This window comes from Mytilus edulis, chromosome 5, assembly GCF_963676685.1.
Source record: "Mytilus edulis chromosome 5, xbMytEdul2.2, whole genome shotgun sequence".
Lineage (NCBI taxonomy): Eukaryota > Metazoa > Mollusca > Bivalvia > Mytilida > Mytilidae > Mytilus > Mytilus edulis.
In genome coordinates, this window is record NC_092348.1 from 36,653,586 (window position 1) to 36,673,731 (window position 20,146).

General features: G+C 31.2%; 1 protein-coding gene across 3 annotated transcripts in view; it reads right to left on the reverse strand.

Moving 5' to 3' along the window:
- Positions 1–271: 271 nt before the first annotated feature.
- LOC139523576 (formin-J-like) overlaps positions 272–20,146 on the reverse strand; it is a 47,267-nt gene continuing 27,392 nt past the window's right edge. For all 3 annotated transcript variants that reach the window (XM_071317698.1, XM_071317696.1, XM_071317697.1), the window contains 15 exons: positions 18,337–19,267; positions 16,655–16,822; positions 13,732–13,804; positions 12,518–12,596; positions 11,678–11,805; positions 8,591–8,670; positions 8,218–8,334; positions 7,407–7,455; positions 7,040–7,169; positions 5,972–6,100; positions 5,472–5,540; positions 4,988–5,069; positions 4,435–4,529; positions 3,486–3,614; positions 272–2,644 (listed from right to left, as the gene is read on the reverse strand). In XM_071317698.1, coding sequence (XP_071173799.1) covers positions 374–2,644; positions 3,486–3,614; positions 4,435–4,529; positions 4,988–5,069; positions 5,472–5,540; positions 5,972–6,100; positions 7,040–7,169; positions 7,407–7,455; positions 8,218–8,334; positions 8,591–8,670; positions 11,678–11,805; positions 12,518–12,596; positions 13,732–13,804; positions 16,655–16,822; positions 18,337–19,267 — 4,530 coding nt within the window. In that variant the 3' untranslated portion in view covers positions 272–373. The remainder of the gene's footprint in view (positions 2,645–3,485; positions 3,615–4,434; positions 4,530–4,987; positions 5,070–5,471; positions 5,541–5,971; positions 6,101–7,039; positions 7,170–7,406; positions 7,456–8,217; positions 8,335–8,590; positions 8,671–11,677; positions 11,806–12,517; positions 12,597–13,731; positions 13,805–16,654; positions 16,823–18,336; positions 19,268–20,146) is intronic.

Consider the following 20,146-nt stretch of genomic DNA (forward strand, 5'->3'; position numbering starts at 1 on the left):
GAATAGTACAGAAAGCGTTAAACAATGATCAATCAATCATAACTAATTTTGTTGACTTGTGTTTTTGGCGTATTTCTTGTTGGCAGGCTTTCTAAATGTCATGTTAATCTTGACACATCTTAAATATCGTCTTGGTTTACCAACCGTAAGTTGACATTTCATTACTTATATTTAACGGGGAAATTCATTTTCATTGAATTCTATACAGCATTCAGTTGTAAAGAGATACAGGTTTCTATTTAGCCCAGGTATACAGTATATCAGTCAAAAGTATAATTATTATAAAATTTAATATATTATATAATATAAAAATATAAAGTTAAAGAAATATATTCTCTCATGGTTTGAGGTAAGAAAATCTTACTAATGCATTTTATAAATGGATAGAGGATCTATTATCCGAATTTGATGCTTGATGTGTTGAAATATTTGCAAATCGGCCAAGTCCAGCTTTTCGGCTCTGAGATTGGGGAGTTTGCTGTTGAGGTGTATATGAGAGTGATGAAGGATTTGAAAATGCCGCATCATCATGGCGCCCGAATGGTAGGTTTTGTCTTATTGACGGAGTATTTGCAACTTGATTCAGGCTGCTTTGATGACTGAATTGAGACTGATTGCTACTTTGTCGACCATACTGAGGAGTCTGTGATTCACCACCTTGACGTTTCGGAGGAGTACCCTGAGATTTATAACGTTCAAAAACCGCACTAGTTGCCGCTCTACGCAATTTATCCTTATAACCTTCCTCTTGTTCGCTTGTTCCTGTGCTTTCTCGTGTATGAATGGGTTTCAAAGGAGTTCTTTGTAATTTTGCTGTTTCGGTAAACTGTGGTGTAAACTGCTGATGAGAGTTTGTTTCAAACCCTTGTTTATTAGATGACGAATGAAAGTCGTACCGTGGCGGTAGTGGCGGCGGATCATCATCATTTTCGTGCAAAGTCATTGGTCGTCGAGGTGTAATGGGTGTTGACGTCGACAACATGATTTGTTTAGTAGGCTGTTCATTAGGTTCTTTATTCAATTCTTGTTCGTTGTCTTTTTCAAATCTTTTGATCAGTGATGTTATCGGAGCACGGTTAATTGCAGTTCTAGATACATATTTCCTGTTATCATTATTATGAGGTATTTGATCATTAGACATACCAAAATGCTGATGAGTTCTCACTTCCCTATGTGCACTGTCAGGGTTTATTGACAAATTTTGACTGCCCGGATATCTTTCCAACACTCTTTCCGGTTTTGCAGGTGGATCACGTGCAATTTCCCAAGGTTTTTTAACGGATGATAATTGATGTGAATTTTCATTGGCTCGTGAATCTGAATATGGATAGGCCGATTTAACATTTGTTTCACTATGTTCTAATGGTTTATAACTTCTGCTCGTTGGAGTTTCACTCGGAAAATGACCAGAACGAGCAACATGTGATGAGTGAGGATACACTGCGGAATCGTTAGAACATTTATCCTTCTTTTCTAAATGCAATTTCTTGGCGTCAGTATGTTCTGTATCAGATCTTTTATAAGCGTCTGAAATACTTATGTTACTACCAAGAGCTAGGGGTGCTCGATTTCTTGGATCTCGACCTTGTCCTCGCAACTTAGTATCATTATTGTTAATATCGCTTTTCGATGTAGAGTTAAGAATGATGGGAGATGCGTACCCATCTTTATCGATATGGGTCACTGGCGGAGATGAAAATGGAGGAGTGTGATATAATGAAGCATACTCTGTAGAAATATCTGAACCTTGTCGTGTTTTCACTCCTTTATATGTGAACTTAGAAGCATCGAACTTGCTCCTGCGTTCAGCAGAATTAACCTGCAAATCGGAATCATTTAAATTCCCTTTATCAAATGCATTCGGTCGCAAATCTATTTCTGATGACATCGTTCCATACCGACTTTCCCGCCCTAAGCTTGTCTCGTATGGGTCAATGTCATTAACATTTAAACTCAATGGCACATATGAGGGTGGCGATTGATAAGCTTTTTCAGTTGTTGTTACATATGTATTTGGGACGGACTGTTGATGGCGCTGCTTCGATGTTGTTGTTGAACTAGTAAATTTTTGAACGACTGAATGTTTGATTTTAGAAAGGGTTGTCTCCCCTGATGTACGTTTACCACTTTCAATTGTTTGTTCTAAACGTTTGTCCTCACCACTAGATTTACTTTCGCCGCTATTGTGCCTCTTCCCTGGTTCTCGCTTTAACCAAGATTTAAAAGAAAACTGAGATTTGTCTGTTTTATCTGAATTACCACTCCTTTCATCACTTTGAATTTCATGTTTTGAACCATACACAACTTTTTCAAAATCATTTTGATTTTCATAGTGCGGAGGAGTAGATCCATTTTTCATCGGTTGAGGTTTATGCACACTGGCTGAATCAGGTGGATCTGAGGTAAGTGGCTTCGGAGACGTACTTCTTTGCGGTGTATATTTCTGTTTATTGTCCATTTGATGTGACGAATATAACGACCCCGACTTTTCCTGTTTGAGAGGAACTTCATTTGTGCCCATCCAATTGTTTAAATGTTTTACATGCAATGAACCATCTTTTGGGTCTTGGGTATTCCTAAGTGTTGTTAAGTGCCGCAACATATTTGCTCTGTAGTTGTCAAATCCATGCGAAGCTCCCATTGACTATAACAAAAAATGTAAATCGTATCTTAATATATCCTAAATCATACCAGAAAGAGAAAGAACTATATTTATACAATTTACTTTATTTAAGCGATGTTTTTGGTAATGTTTGTCTGTTTTTGTTATTGTCGTATCGGTCTTATATATCTTGAAATATCTAGTTTATAATTACTTTTCACAAAATGTCGAAAGTATTTGAGAAACATGCTGAATAGGCACTTTTTAAAAAAAAATTGTCAATGCTCTGCAACACCGCTTTTGATTTGTCTTGCGAACTACTTATGTAAATTGATTTGAGCGCCACTAACACACATTATGTAGATGAAATGCGACTGCGGTTTTTTAATTTTATCTCGATTGCTTTACCCATACATTCCATCCCTGGGAAAAGTTCTCTATATGAAGTAGAAATTTATACAATTATTTTCCATTACACAACAGATGATCAATTATTTTAATGTGAAACCATTAAATTAACGTTGTTGAGTACTTTTTATCCCTCAAATAAAAATATAAAAATTTTAAGCCTGAATTCAGATAATAAGTTGACTTTAATGAGTATTCAGACACTTGTATCACTAGATAGCTCGCATCAAATTCAGTGGTTCACCAAAAACAATTACTTTTTTTTTTTTTTAACAATTACTAATTTATATCCCGAATTACCATACCATGTCACATTAAAAAATAAAAAAACCCATCATATTCTCTTCAGAAACCGATAACTTTAATAATGCTTTCATGAGGAACAACTTTCACCTTAACTCTGGATATCAAACGAGATTGAGTTTTTGTAGCGGTAATACTTTTTACATATCTTGATCCAGATTTTTTAACTTACCGTTTGTCCTTTATATTTAAATTCAAGTTCAAATCTTTCTTTAGCGATTCGCCGATGTGCCAGCTTCCAGTAATACTTGCAGTCATGTAGAAATATTGCCCATATTTGAAAAAAGTTCTGTGGTTTATTCTAAAAACATTTAAACACATCTTAAATACACAAATTTTATTGAGCACAACACAAATTGAAATCAGTTTTCATACGAATAATGTATAAGACGTATGAGATTCACACATGCAAACTACATTTTGTTATATTTTGAACAAAATCATACCCCATGGTTCAATCAGGCTGCATCCAATTTAACATAATTGAATTGCATGAATATGGAAAACGAGACGATAGATCCTACAGACAATACAAGAAACGATATGTTTTAGCAAATTTCATATTCGTTACTTCGATTTATCATCAATGATGGCTGACGTTCAGTCCCAAAGGAAAACGATTTTGAACAGCGTTTTCAAAAGATCCCAGCTATTAAATTTAATAATTTAAAATAAATACTTAGGTGTAATTCCTTCTGATTATAGAAAAGGTTCTTCCCTGGCGATTTTGACTGATCTTTTTTGACATTTTTATTAAACTTCTGTTGATCCACATTTCGAGGTTGAAGTCACAAAGATAAAAAGAATAAAATATGAAAATCAATTAAAAAAAACCAAGCAGTGTTTGAATTTCATTCCCTTTTTTTCTGAACCTGAATCTTAAGCTATAGTTTAAGTAAGGGTGTTTTATGGACTTTTGTTTTCAAATTTGTCATTGTTATGTTTTATTTTCATCCATTAATTAGATACTAGTTCCAACCAAAAAATCAAAACGAATTTAAATATTGTTTCTTATTTAAGATGGCTGCTCTCTCTGTTTTTGCTTAAAAATATATCAGTTAAAAAACGTAAAATAGAAGCCTATGGGAAAGGTTTATTTCTACTGTTTAATAGCTACATACCGGTGCTTCACCATACAAAAAATATGTCGAAGTCTTCTGGTAGACATCTTTTGTATCGTGCAATAATCTTTCTTCTTCTGTTAACATCTCAATAGCTGAAAAAACAAAGTGAGGAAATGAGGTTAAGTTATTTCACGAGTTATTCGAATTTTATTTTTTAAAATGAAGTTTGCAAAATTACATAATACTGTACTGGGAACAATATATAGAAATCTAGTAATACTTTTAAATGTGCGCAAATTATAACAGATATATGAGAAAAGGTATACAATGTATTCAGACACATTTGATTTGGTGAATTAAATGTTGCGTCTAACAATTTCAACTTCTGTTTTATTTAAACTGTTTGTGCAGTGGTTAAATAAATTTACTACCTGGTATTTTAATGTGTTTTATTAAAACTGAATTTGGCTACTGATTATTTGTAGCATGATAATTAAAGGTTGAAAAAAGGATACATATAACATTTAAATATCGAGAAACAAAACGATTTAATGCAAATATGGTGAAGCTGAATTAGCATATTAAACAAAGTAATGTATGAGCGTTATACCTGAAGTATGAAAGTTATCAATTGTTGATTTTATCTGGAAAGTATTCTCATTATTTCCGTTCTGTGAGAACTGCTCAGCAACCTTTAAAAAGAACAAAAAAGTTGAAAATATTTAAATGACAAAGGACATAATTGAAGATATCAGAGAAAATAATATACAAAAAAGCGCCACTTAAAAAAACGACACTTAAAAAAACCGACACAACCATGAAACTGTTGGACAAGACAAGTAAAAAAACTTTGATTCAACATAATCCTATATTCAATGCAATCTGGATACGAAAATCAGAAGTTTTACCTAAAAGAAACCAAATCAAAATAAGGCACCAAGGAAATTGTTTTTTTTCAAACACTTATCGTTGCCATATCTCTTGGAGAGATTGATGGTATAGTTCAATGTAACAACTTATTGGTCAAATTTGTAAATGAAAATTAATTGTAGTTTTTAAAGTAAGTCATTAGAGTATCATATTTATGTACTTACTTTTTCCTTGTGAATCTTCAATTCACCATGAAGATTTTGTAAAGTTTCCTGAATGCTTTCAAACGAAACCTGCAGCCAAAAGAATTAGTTATAGTAAAATAAATAAAAATATTACAGTAATAAAGATAGAAAGAAAAAATATAAATAACAATAGAAAAGATTTTTGACTACACAACCTCCGTTAAAATTAAATAGCCTACAGATAATACACTATGAGTTTGCTGATGACTGTTGCAGTCATGATTTTCCAACATCAATAGAGATTTTGACATAACTTTGCAAGGGGTGATCTTTCTAAAATAAATTTGCAGGTAACATAATTCACTTTGAGGCAGACGAATGCAATGAACATAAGGTATATTTTCTTTTGTTTGTCATCGAGCACTACTGCATCGTCAAAATTTCTTACCCGAAATAAGTCACGTTTATCAACTGACTCTTTCACACTATCTACCATTACCTCATTTTTCAATGTTAGAAATTGATTAATGTTTACTAACCTGAGCAGCATGTCTCATATTTGATGGTTCTGGAAGTCTAAACCTAGTGGGACAACTAACATCAACTTCAGTCTCATAAAGCTGACAATACATTTTCAAAACAAACTCCAGTAAATTAGTTTTATTATCCTGTAATCAAGAAAATCAAAATCATAAAAACGAAAAAGAAATGAAAATAATGCATAAATGTTGATAAAGTGTATTTAAAAAAAAGAGCAACAAGCTACTAATAAAGTAAAACTGCTAGCAAACATGTCGTCCCCTAAGAACCACAAGCTTAGAAGACATTTATCTCGTGCTGACATTGATACGATTTATTTTTTAAATTAACTGTTCTTTAATAATAAGCATTCGTAAAGCTGGTGTTTTCTGCCCACAATAAAGATAGCTCAAACAAAATTAGGTGCAGTATTTGGGGATGTTGCAATATATGTAAAACAAACCATTCATTCACATGATCCTAACAACATTTCAAAAGTGATAGTTTCTTTTATTTCTATCATATGTATATACATTTTTGCAATAGGAAATAAAGGCAACAGTCGTATACAGCTGATCAATAGTCATATAACGATTAACTGAAAACAAATCTGAGGGAAACACATCAACTAAAGTAGGACCAAGACGCTGACATATCTGTCTAAATAGCATGAAAATAACCTGCATTGTTTGTTATTGAGTACCCGTGACAGTTCTAGCATTTGATTACAAGTATAAGATACAATCATTTCATAAAGTGACATTCATTTAACCTTTTTTTTCGCATATAGTTGTCAGTATAATGGAATTTTATATGACTGTCATACACTATGGCATTTGTTATCCATTCGTTCGATGGGTTTGAGCGTTTGAATTTGCCATTGTTGCTTAGGGATTTTTTCGTTTTGAATTTTTCCTCGGAGTGTGGCATTTTTGTTATTATACTTTTTATATGTATTTTACATTTTTGTTATTATTTAATGTCACCGTGTTATCGCTTTTTGTTTTAAAGATTTTTTTTATTGTCGTATCAATGTATTTGTCTATTTTTTATTTCACTTAACAGCAAAACATATAAGGTTAGCTCACTTGATCTTGTATTTCCTTAAGTTTGTTCATCGTTTCTATGGTAAATCCATCTGCTTGTCCTTCTTCTGTACCTCCATTAACGTAATTGCCTACTGCTAGCAATGTTTCCATCAAGTTCTTTAAAGCCAAGCTAAAAACCAAAATTTACGTTAACAAAAAAAAAACAATATGTACAGTTAATTTTTTAGAATACTAAGATCAATTATTGGCAATTATTTTTCAGAGTTTACGTACAATTAAATATTCTATAAATAAATCATAAACATGCTATATAGCAAAGTTAAACTTTGATCTTATTTCCTCATTTTGTTTACGATTTAACAGTTATTTATCTCTGAACATATGTTTTAAAAAACAACATATTTACCTGTTTGAAATTTCATCACAAGCTGTATGAAGTTCACGTAGTTGTTGATCTGAAATCATACATAAAAAAATGTTTCAAACTTCAAGGGCATGTTAATTAAATGAACAACAACCAAGTTTGTTGTTGGAGACAAGATATTTTTTCAAATATATGTTTTAGTAATGTAATATACTTTTCAACTGTGTACTCTATTTGGTCTAATCATTTTTTTACTCGCTGTCGATGATGAGTATTTTTTCAGACAAAACACGCACCAGAGAACAAAATTATTAGCTTGGTACTTTTAATATTTTAGTCCTAGTTTTGTGCAAAGAAATCAATTTGAGTTCTTCTCTTTGTAATTTAGTTTGGAGAATGAAGATTACTGAGTACTGGTTATCATTCTGTTTATTAAGAAAGATATTGAATATCAGTCAGAACCTGTAACTATTCTTCCGCATACTCTTCAATACATAAAAGACTGTAGAACAATGAAGGTGAGTGTCCTTCAATTTCACGTGAGTTTTCGTAGTCGTGAAATAAAATAGTATGCATGGTCTCATACAAGTGAGAGGTTTGGCTAGCTTTTAAATTTTTAATCCATCATTTTCTAAATAAGCACATGCCTGTTCCAAGTCAGAAATTTGACAGTTGTTATGTATTTGTTTGGTGTGAATAAGCTTCTGACTTTGCCATTTGCTTAATGACTTTCCTTATAGAATGTTTCGGTATTTATGTTATTTACCTTCTCACTTGCAAGATTGATAAAGTTAAATTATATCTCCATTAGAATACAAAAATGAAAATAACTTTAAATGTAGATAATGTATACCTATTTCAAATAAGTGCCACTGAACTTTCTTTTTGAATCTCATGAAATCAAGTCTGTCTTTAAGGTGATCCAATTTTGAAATTTCACTGATGAAAAATTCTGGATGATCAATATTAGCTGCAAAACAAAAGGATTGTGGTAAGAAAGCATTTAAGGTAATACAAACTATATAAATTGTTCATATAACATTTAGGATATAAGAATTTTTAAAAAGATTCAATTTTCATATCCTCATGATGATATTTAATACAATTTTCATAATGAATAATTCATTGTTCACTAAGATATTTTCGAAAATCATTTATCATTTCTATTGATAATTTATTAAACGATCCAATTCACTGATAATATTTTTTCATATGTGAACTAATACCTGATCCTTTTCTTTTCACGTGGTACATGATTGTGTCTATTTCATTACAGGTAGCAAGAATTTCCACAAGCTCCACAAATCTATAATCATAAATGATCCACATGACAATTAAATATATACCTAAAAATATGTAAGATATATTAACATAAACAGAAAAGGCATTTTGGTAATTGACATTATTTCTTATGCAGCAAAAATATTGCAATCTGATTGGTTGACTACCCCGGTGTAGATAACACCCCACCCTTGTTCACCCGGGGATAAATAAAATTTTGGCAAATTAAAAAAAAAAATGAAATTTTGTCCAAATTTTTCGAAAAATAAAATTAAAAAAAAAAAAAATAAGAAGAAGAAAATTAAAAAAATTAAATTAAAAAATTAAAAAAATTAAATTAAAAAATTAAAAAAATTAAAAACTTATAAATTATTATTTTTTTTTTTGAAAACTCAAAAGAACACAACAATTTTCTGAATTTTTCCAAAAATAAAGTAAAAAAGTATTTGACAATGTGCAGCAACATGGACATTGAAAAAATATTACGCTGGAAATTTTTCATTACCATTTTTACAATTTTACACCCTGATTACACCAACATAACTAATATTATCACATGCTTGATTTTCAATATATTTTTATTAACAGTAAATTACTATATAAAGATATTAAAAACAACATTTTTAGTATTGATAATTGTTACACTTCAATCACAAAAAAACAATAACAGAGGTTTTTCTAATTGAGTAGTTTTTGAACATCTGTCTCCATAAATTGTAATATACATCGACCTTCTACATATATCTGACGTATTGTCTAAATTCACGTGAAGCAAAAACCCATTTGTCAAATCAATTACAAATTGAAAGAGCAATGAAAACCAGAATTTCAATTAATGTGCAAAATCTGGATACATTTTCTATCCTGACTGTATATAAAATTTAGTGTTTCAATTGATTTTACCATGTAATGAATTGTTAATCGACAGTAACGTATCTTTATAAATGATATTGTATGCCAGCATAGACGTACTGCGCTTGTGATAACATCACAGACCATACGTTCAACAGCAATGGCATCGACCCAGTGATAATAAATAAAAAGTCACCTAAGATTGTAATAAGGTAACCAACAGCAAGTTAAGTCTATCACAAGACTCATCAATAGCAGTTGATTCAAAACAGTTTCAACCATAATCAATTATAAAGGTACAGGGCATTGAAAACTTGAAGTTCAAAAATGTATTGCATGACCTGCTTTATACTTATATGCCTTTGTGTAAAAACCTAAAGTTAATGTTTCAGAGGATTGTTACATTTAATCAATAGTTATTCTACAAAAAGGATTTTGACTACTGGGCTGGTGATACTCTAGAGGAAGAAACGTCCAGCAGCAATAGTATCAACTCAGTTACTGTAAAAACTCATCATACATACATGGCTTTTAATTAATTACACCAGACGTTTATTTTTACCTGAATAGAACTCAGTGGTGATAGAATTAAAACATTTTGAGAGCCAGACACATATAAGTTGAAGAGCAATAAAATCCACAAGTGCAAAATACTCATTATTTATTTGAAAAATACAGATTTTAAAATTTAAGAATGAAATTGAGGGAGAAGCAACCAAACTTGAAATATAGACACAAATACAAAGCAGAAAACAAAAAGAAAACAAAATCTGAAATCGTTTGTAATCAGAATGTTAAGAAGCGTTTTCGAAGCTTTCCAAGTTAATGGTTAAAAAATCGCGAATTATTTTGATTAAAAAATAAGACGAATTTTTCTTTTTCAATATTTTATTCTTGATGTGTTTAACATGACCTTTGATTTCGGAGTACTTGAAATACAACATTGGGTAATTTAGTAAACGTAATAAATCAATGTTCAACTCGGTTTCCGCAAATGTGTTTGTATTATTCATCCATTTTTTTCGTCTCCTTACACTAGTGTCTGGTGCAACTTGAAAAATATTAAAATATGGGTAAGATGATGAAACTTTTGAGTAAAAACCATAATATTGCTCAGATGTTACTAGAACTGACTTTCGTCGAATTTGTGAAAGTAAAACATACACATTGAATTGGAAAAATAATTTGTAACTATACTGCGACTTACTGACTGATTATATGTAAACTCCAAATAAAAGGAGCGAAAGATAAAAGTTCGATATCTTTCAATCTTAATTTATCTGAGGTACATATTACAAAACAGTTGATGTACGAATGTTTAGTGCTAAAACACATCCCGAACAATTGCAGTTTATGTGTTAATACAATGATTTACAGTATGATTTAATGAATCAACTGTTGTGAATGCAGTTATATTGTAGTGGATTTGAGGCTGGAAAATCGGACAAAACCTATACTCATCATAAATACCAGGATTGGAATTTTGTATTTGTGCCAGACGCGCGTTTCGTATAAAAAAAGGAGACACATCAGTGACGCTCGAATTAAAAAGGATTAAATAGGCCAAATAAAGTACGAAGTTAAAAAGCATTAGTGACCTACAATTCCAAAATGTTTTGCCAAATACAGCTAATGTAATATATGTTTTAGGTAGAAAAGTCTTAGTATTTCAAAAATTTAAGGTTTTGTTAAAAGTTAATTATTAATTATAACCATATCAATGATCATTCCTTGCAACACAGAAGTGCTGACTACTGGGCTGGAGGTACCCTCGGGGAATAAAAACTCCATCAGTAGTGGCAGAAACAACTTTTGTTCTGTAATGAAGCAGACTCTTGCACTACCCCCTAAGATGCGCCACCTTCTTTAAAGATAATGTTTAAGGACTATATAATGTAAGTGTATTCAAGTTTATATTGTTTCGTTTGCTTATAGGAAAGTCACGATTGTGCGTAGAAATAATCAAACAGGTAGAGGGCATATATATAAAAAAAAAAGTAAAAACACAAAAATACTGAACTCCGAGGAAAATTCAAAAAGGAAAATCAAAAATCAAAAGGCAAAATCAAAAGTCCAAACACATCAAACGAATGGATAACAACTGTCATATTCCTGACTTATAAATGTATTGTCAAGGGGCTCAGAATGCAATCTACACATGTTTAAAAAGTTTAACTAACCTATCTGATTGTACGGTCTGATAATCCATCGCTGTTAGACCATCTACAACAGTCGGCAACTCACACGGCAATACTTTCATGGTACTGACTAGACGCCGTGACTGTTCACCGGTTAAAATGGTCACATACTGAAAATAAATTATTTAAAAAAATATTTTCTTGGAAAATTTTCATCTGGTCAACTCAAAACAAATATAATGAGCAAGTAAAAAAATGGTTATGTAAACATTTAAAACAAAAATGTACCATGACAGGTTTTGGTTTGATTTTTAAGCTGATTCAATCAAAGGTAATGTATACATATGCATACAATACTACATTACACATAAATTATCATTGCATACACGTTAAATTGATATATCAAAAGATCACCGCCTTTGTTATTGTTATTTATTATGTAACTTTATTCTTATTTAATTTCAACGGAAGATGATTTAAACATGTTCATCATTCAAGGCCTCATACAATAGTATTGAAAATCAAAAAGTATAATCATGTATAATCATGGATAATGGGATTTACCAACTTCAACATTCGTGTTGACTTAATAATGTAGGAAATAAAAACAGAAGAAACAGCTCATAATATAAGCAATTAATAGTTACTTCTGAAAAGAAAGTTTGGATGAAAAGCTTTCATTTATTAGGTGCTTTATCACAAATAGAGGCATCTATTAATTATATGACAACATGTTGCTGTTTTATATCCCGAGAACTGTAAGGATATATAACGGCTGAAACGTTGTCCTTGAATCAAATAAAATGTGTGTAGCCAATTCAATTTCTTTTACTTTAGTACACAAAAGTGTTGTAGATATTTGTTTAATTTTCTTAGACATACCTGGTGTTTTGACTTCCCTCTACGATTAACAATATCATCATAGAGACTATTTCCTACTCCACTAAAACATCGGAATAACCTGAAACAGATAAATGTTGGGTAGAAAATCATACAACCCTTCACATGCATTCTTTACAATGGACTTTACTACCAGTATATAACTATTTTAACATCTGCATATGTTGCAGAACAATTAGTATTCATTAAGTTTAAAAGTAGCAACATTTAGAGATGTCAAAGTGTTTAATACTCGTATGCACACACGTTCAGACAGGGACGATGTTTCTTTCAAGTTCAAACTCAGGTCTTCATATATTTAATAAGTTCTACACTTTGATATGCAGGTGTTGCTTATTCAATCAGTACACTTGTACCCTTAAATATTTAATTTGGGGATTCATAGTGATTTTAAATAGTTAAACGCATATATAAATATGTTAGCTCTTAGATTTGATGCTATTCATTATGATAGGTAAAACATATAAACAGTCAGTTCTAGCTAAGCAGTTGCGTGCATATCAAAAATGAAGACATTTTACAATTATCTTCATCCAATCAGTGAACACGTCTACAGTATTTGACTAAATACTTTTTTCACTTTGATGATTGAATTTTTAATTTTATCTCATAGGCTACAAGAAAACATTTGACACATTCTTATATATATCTAAATCATGTGCACTTTTTAAATAAGTTTTATTTTTGTCTATGATTGTAGCAGAAATATGAAGATCAAAAATTAAGTAGTAAATATAAAAATAAGGAGATGTATGAAAACCAATGAGAAAACTCCGCCAGAGTTCAATATTTCAGTCGGAGATTTCAGTTCCTCTGGCATATACGAATTGGTTCATATTCATATAAGAGTTAATAAAAGTTTCAAGTATGTTTCCTGGACAAAAATCTTGAAATATAAAGTTGAACATTTTCATTCTTCTGATTTATTTTTTCAATACAGTTGTTCTTCAAATCGTGTGTCTGTATAAGGGTATGGTATTTGTTTCTTAAGTCTTTATTTGTTTATATGTTTTTTGTATCTCCCTATCATAGTCTATTCTTTATATCTTAATCATAACTTCTTATTCTTTACACCCCCCCCCCCCCCCCGTTATTGCTATTTATTATGTAAACCCCTTCCAGACCCATTTGTAGTGGGTGTCATTGTGAAAGTCGTATTTTCAAAAAGTAAACTCGACTACTGATAAAGGTCTTACCGTTCAAGCTCGTCTGTGTCAATTTTCGGCTCTGCCATGTTGTGCCATAACGTAGTTAAAGAATTTTGTGATCCTGAAATTCCAAATACACAATTGAAATAGTTTATATCACATAATATCTCAGAGAAATTGAGAAAACATCTTTTACCCCATGAATATCCTTTGGTCTAAAACAATCCTGTTTTACTTATGAAATATTCTCGAGGAATGCTAAAACCTCAAATGAGTAACAAAAGTAGGCATTAAATCGGTAAGTAAGTCATAAGATAGTTTAATAACAAAAATAGTTCGAGTCACGCAAGCCTTACATTAACAATACATAAAACTATTTTTGTTTGTATAAAACATAAGCAAATGGATATTTAAAAATTACAATGTCTTTACTAGCATAATACGTGGTATCATCAATGCTTTATATTCTTACACTCCTTTTAATTTTACAGAAAAATACACCTTTCATATGTGTTTGTAACATATTTCTAGCTTTGTGATTTAGTAAATAGTAAGTTTTAAGTTACACCGCTAGTTTAAAACTATAAAATTATCTCGTCACTTTGTAAAACATAAGATCAAGGACATTTTTAATATTTGGGTTACGACCTCTGTATTAAACAATGTATTATGATAAAACCTTTGCACTTAAAAATATATTATACAATATAACAAAACATTTAGCTTAATTGTTTTGTATTTTTTATAAATAAGAAAAGAATAGTTGATTTACATACAGTATATATCTATATGGTCATGTTTAAAATGGAAAGCAATTCATTTTTTTACGTATATGTCCACTGATGAGTCTGCTGTAGATGACTGTCGCATCTGTCGTATCAATTTATACGTCTGGTATTTTTCTTTAGATTTTGCCCATATTATTTTCTTTTATAACAACTGACTTTACACTGTGAAACATAGTATACGTGCAGCAATGAAAGAACAGATAAATGAAATATTAGTTGGTAATTTATTTTATGTATGCTAATAAACTCATCATGGATACCAGGATTGGAGTTTTGCATTAGCGCCAGACGCGCGTTTCGCCTACAAAAGACTCGTCAGTGACGCTTGAATAAAAAAAAAGAAAAAGGTCAAATAAAGTACGAAGTCGAAGAGCATTTAGGACCAAAAATTCCTATAAGTTTTGCCAAATACAGCTAAGGTAATATATTACTGAGGTAGAAAAGCCTTAGTATTTCAAAAAAGTTTTGTTAACAGTTCATTTATAATTATGACCATATCAATGATAATTCAAGTCAACATAAAATTGCTGACTACTTTGCTTGTAATACCTTAAGGGAATAAAAACTCCACCAGCAGTGGCATCGACCCAGTGGTTGTAAAAAAACTTATCATATATATCAGGATTGATTTTTTTTATTTGCGCCAGACGCGATTGATACATTCAAGTACAACATTGAAAGGTATTTTCTACAAGAAAACTATTGCATAAAATGGGAGGGGAAAAAACTCCAATTAAATAACCTGGATTTTATGATGATCATATTCATATTTGCCAAAAATGTAATAAAGTTGAAGATAACAGTAGCCTTATGGAAGCAAAATAATGAAACGCTGTATCGTTTTTTATCTTTAAAATCAAGTGAGAAAATATTTTAGCTTTTATTTGTACAAAAAGTAATAACATAAAGCAGTAAATCACGACAGAATGTAAAAAGCTTACCGGACCGGAACAGATACGGCGATAAAACTGTATACCTTTTCTACCAAAATCCATAATTTCATATGGATACTACAAATTCTACGTTTTAAAAAAAGTCTTCCATGTGACATATTTATTGTTGTATACACATGATTAATGCTGGATGGCGTGACTTTTCAACCAAGCATTTCTATTCAAGTTATGGTAGGTAGCGCACACATTAACATTCCTCTCTTTTGTTAGGCCTATTTTATATCATTATCCGTAGAACATAATGGTAAAGATTCGAACTGACAATTGGGCATCTTCTATTAACCTTGTTTAAATGGTTAGAAATTATATTCTATATCTTGAACGCAATGCATTGCAATGTTATTGTTAAGTAATTGTTCATTATAAGAATACAACTTATCAAGTATTTAAATTATCTTTCCTTAATCATGATAATATGAACACAATTTGACCCTGACCAACATTTTATTTTCCAAAGAATTTTAATCTGACATCCCTGATTATTAAACTGTACATTTTGTAGTGTTCCTGTCTTTTGAAACTGGTTTATCTCCTTATGTTTATCAGTTACGTTTTGCGTATTGTTTTGTGTATTGTGGGACACTTCCGTTTATTCTAAAACACACGATTATTTATCTTTGTGTGAAGTAGCATGCGAACAGTTTTTTTGTTAAAAGGGCACAGCATACAATTTTATGTAAATGAATAATCAACTAAAACGCTGTTGGCTAAAAAAATGAGTTTATGTCCTTATTTGTATCAGTTACATTTTGCTGCTCGTTGTTTGTGCAACATGTGACACTTCTGTTTATTCTTAAACACACAATAGCAATTCGTCCTTACAAACGAAGTGGAATACCAAATGAACTCATTATAAATACCAGGATTAAATTTTGTATTTGCGCCAGATAATTTATAATTATGACCATAATTTATCAATGATAATTCATGTCAACACAGAAGTGCTGACTACTGGGCTGGTGATACCCTCGAGAAAAAAAATTCAACCCAACAGTGACATCAATCCAGTGGTTGTAAATAAACTCATCATAGATACAAGGATTGAAATTTTGTATTTGCCTCAAGTATTTGCTAACAGTTTTCTTGTTAAAGATCACAACATATGCATTTTTGCAAATGAATGATTAACTAAAACGCTGTCGGCTGAAATATCCCATATGGTCCTTCACCTTTACACAACTTTTTTGTATAATAATTTACAACTGTACTTATTAAATTTACATCACTTACCATCTTTAAGAATAATCCTTGACCAATCTAAATGTTTCATTTTACATTTTGGATGAATAATTGGTTTATTTGGATACACTTTATTGCCTTTGGTTGGTCTTGGCGGCAATGGAGGAGGGACAAATCCACCCGTTGCAGATCCTAGGGGTTTCTTGTCCTGTTTATTCCCTACAAGATACGAAATATGTTTCATTTTTATCAGTACAAGAAAAATCTATTATTCATTAAATATTTGAACGACAGGTTTCATATTACTCATTTATTGATATTTTTCATGTCAACCATCCTTCGTATACCAAATTACATCCAATTTTATGAGTAACAAAACCGCTGCCCACAAAACAGTAATATGCAAAGCCAAATATGTAGAGTACATGTATAAATTGCAATGTGTTTCGGACCAGAGGAGGTTAAGCAGTTGTGTAAACTATGAAACAAGTATCTACATGTAACAAAGTATTTACCTAATTAGAGATATGTATTCCACATCAATGATGCCTTGCATCAATTCCAGTGTGTTTGGTTAAATTCTTATAAACAATTTCAAAGTTTGCTTTTCATGAACATGATGAACGCAAACGTGTGTCGTCGGCCACTCACAATAAAACTTTCCTACATTTAACTTCAAAATTTGAAATGTAAAATGACCTTTTGGTAAATTTGATTCAATTATCCTTCGCGTGAGGTTAATGTATATTTTCTATACCTTAGCATTTACTATTAGGTATAATGTTAAAATGATCTATGTACATTCTTTATGCATTTGTCGAAAATATATGACCTGTGTACAAACATGTTTTTATATCAAAGATTAATGGATACTGTATCTAAATTATTTAATGAATGAAATATTTGTCTGTATCATTTTAGTGTATACGTATCTTTAATTCCACCGAGACAAAACGGCTTTGGAGCAACATATGATGTAATTGAAAAATAATATGTTCAACAGAGCAAATATTTTACTGATGAGGATTGTAGATAAAAAATAAGTAAATAATTTGATGATTTACACATTTGGTCTGTATAATTTATTTACATAGCTTTATATCCTCCAATATTGAAGAACTTTCAGTAGCATAATATGATGTAATTGTAAAATAATATGTTCAACAGAGCAAATATTTTACTTTGATAAGAAAATTATACAATACTGAGGTTTTATCATTGCATAATAAAAGAAAAACAATTTCAACGTAATTAAATTACATTGCACTGCCAGATGAAAAGATCAACTTTCATAATACAAATGTATTATATTTTATATGCATTATCTAACGAAATATGTTTCATGTCTGAAAATAATCCTCAAGACGGCTATACTTCAAAAATGTTTACAACAACAATTACAGCATCTACACCTTATGTTTATTTAAAAGCAAAAATGTCTCTTAAAACACTAAGATTGAGACGATGTATTGATATTTTGCTTACTTTCGTGTGCTATCATAGCTAGAAAGAAATCGATGTATATAACCATTTGCAATTTACCGTACCACACCATATCATGTGCTTGGCCAGTATGTATACTTTGGAAATAAAATTATCTAAATCAGATAGCACCACTCCCTCCAAACAAATTTGTTGACCTTTTTAGACATTGAGACTTGAATGGAGAGTTGTCTCATTGGCACTTATACCACATCTTCTTATTTCTAAATATAGATTTAAAAAAAACTTACCTAAAATATTGATAAGATGTGCTCGACCAGGAAGTAGGCCGTAAGGAGAACCTTTGGTACTCGAATTTTCCAACATTTCAGCAATACCTTTAAGTTCATGCATTTTTGCCATAAGTTTGCTAATTCTTTCTTCGTAAGCTTGAATGGATTCATTATGATCCCGTTTCATTTTCTTCATTTCTTCAATAAGTTGTTTCTCATTGTCTGAATAGCAAAATTGTGCATCTTGCCATCGTCTGCTATTGGATGGATTACCTGCTGATAATTCATACTCTAAGGAAGATCCACCATGAGAACGGTCAAGGACAGGCATATCTTCCTCGGGTATTGAACTATAATTTCGTGTATTAGAACCCATTTGATACATATGATTATTATTAACTTTATTTCCAGGTTTGTCTTTGAACTTTGAATAGCTATGAGTGATTGTATCGGCAGAACTTTCACTAGACGCAGTACTTAATCTTGGATTAATCCAGTTACGCTCGGATGGTTGTGTCTTCTGTGAAGAATTAGAATCAGGAAAATCCTTCTGAAGATCCTTGAAGAATTTACTGATCAAAGACGTATCTTGTTTTGCTCCACTTAGAGCGGATTTCACACTCTTGATAATATCGATATCTTCTTGGTCGTTGAAGTTTTTCTTTTTCGGAGTGTATCCTCGGAAATTTGAGTGTACTTCGTGAGACGTCATTTTACGCCATTCGGCGGAGGAGTCATTATTTGGCCACGTATAAAGTTGTCCAGAGTCCTCGAAAGATTTAAGATTGGCGACACTGTTTATAATGCCGTCACGAAAAAGGCCTCTGGCAAACTTTACGGCAGCCCAACGACTTTGAAACCGACCTGGATATTTTTTAAGGAGAGTATTTACTAACACATTTCCTTGAAATTTCTCTTTTGGTGATGAATCATGCCATCCATCTCTCATCTAAAAAGAAAAGAAATTATAGACATCAATCATTTCAATACTTTATAAACGGATATATAGACGTTTTAATGTAGGAAGAAAATTGTGTATTGCTGTTTTACATATATAGACGTCTCCCTAAAAATTATCAATAAATGGGAGGATTTTTACGTTTAAAGCGTGAGCTGAACTCTTTTTTGTCAAAGAAATGGATCAGAAAATCAAACCATGCGAAATGAATCGTGTTTTCGTGTGTAAATGTAATTACATGTGAAATCAGAGATCGGAATTAATGGAAGTAAAGTATAGGCAGAAATCCCTATTAAAAATACAGCAATAAAAAGAAAAATGAGATAAAACAGAACATCGAATCGAGGCGTATCCAAAAGAAAGACTTCAACCATCATGCATTTAGTAGACACGGTATTTATAGATTGCAGACGCGAACACAAATTTTGAATATTAAAATATAGAACTATTAGTCCTTCTAACAGGGATACACCCCTAAGAAACACTTTAACATCCTGCAAAGGTTATAATTTTCTGTAACATAAAATGCATCTAAAACTTCATTTATATATTCCTGTCATGCCTCTAAAACGGTTCAAGATTCAGAAGTTTGTCAGGCTGTATGAGTAATTTGTGGTGGTGAAAACACAGGCGTATTTGTCAATTCAATTTCCGCAAGATGCAAAATTTAAATTCTTATTAAAACTAACAACTTAATTTGGTTTTATACATATTGGTGGCACAGAATAATTCTGTGTTATGTAGGATAAAAACATGTTTAACCTTAAACTTAACATCAGTTGTGCATTTCAATAATTAATGTGTCGCAGTATTTTTTGTCATTTTTAACTATTATAACCTAGGCTTTCAAATATTCGGTGTTGGCGTTCC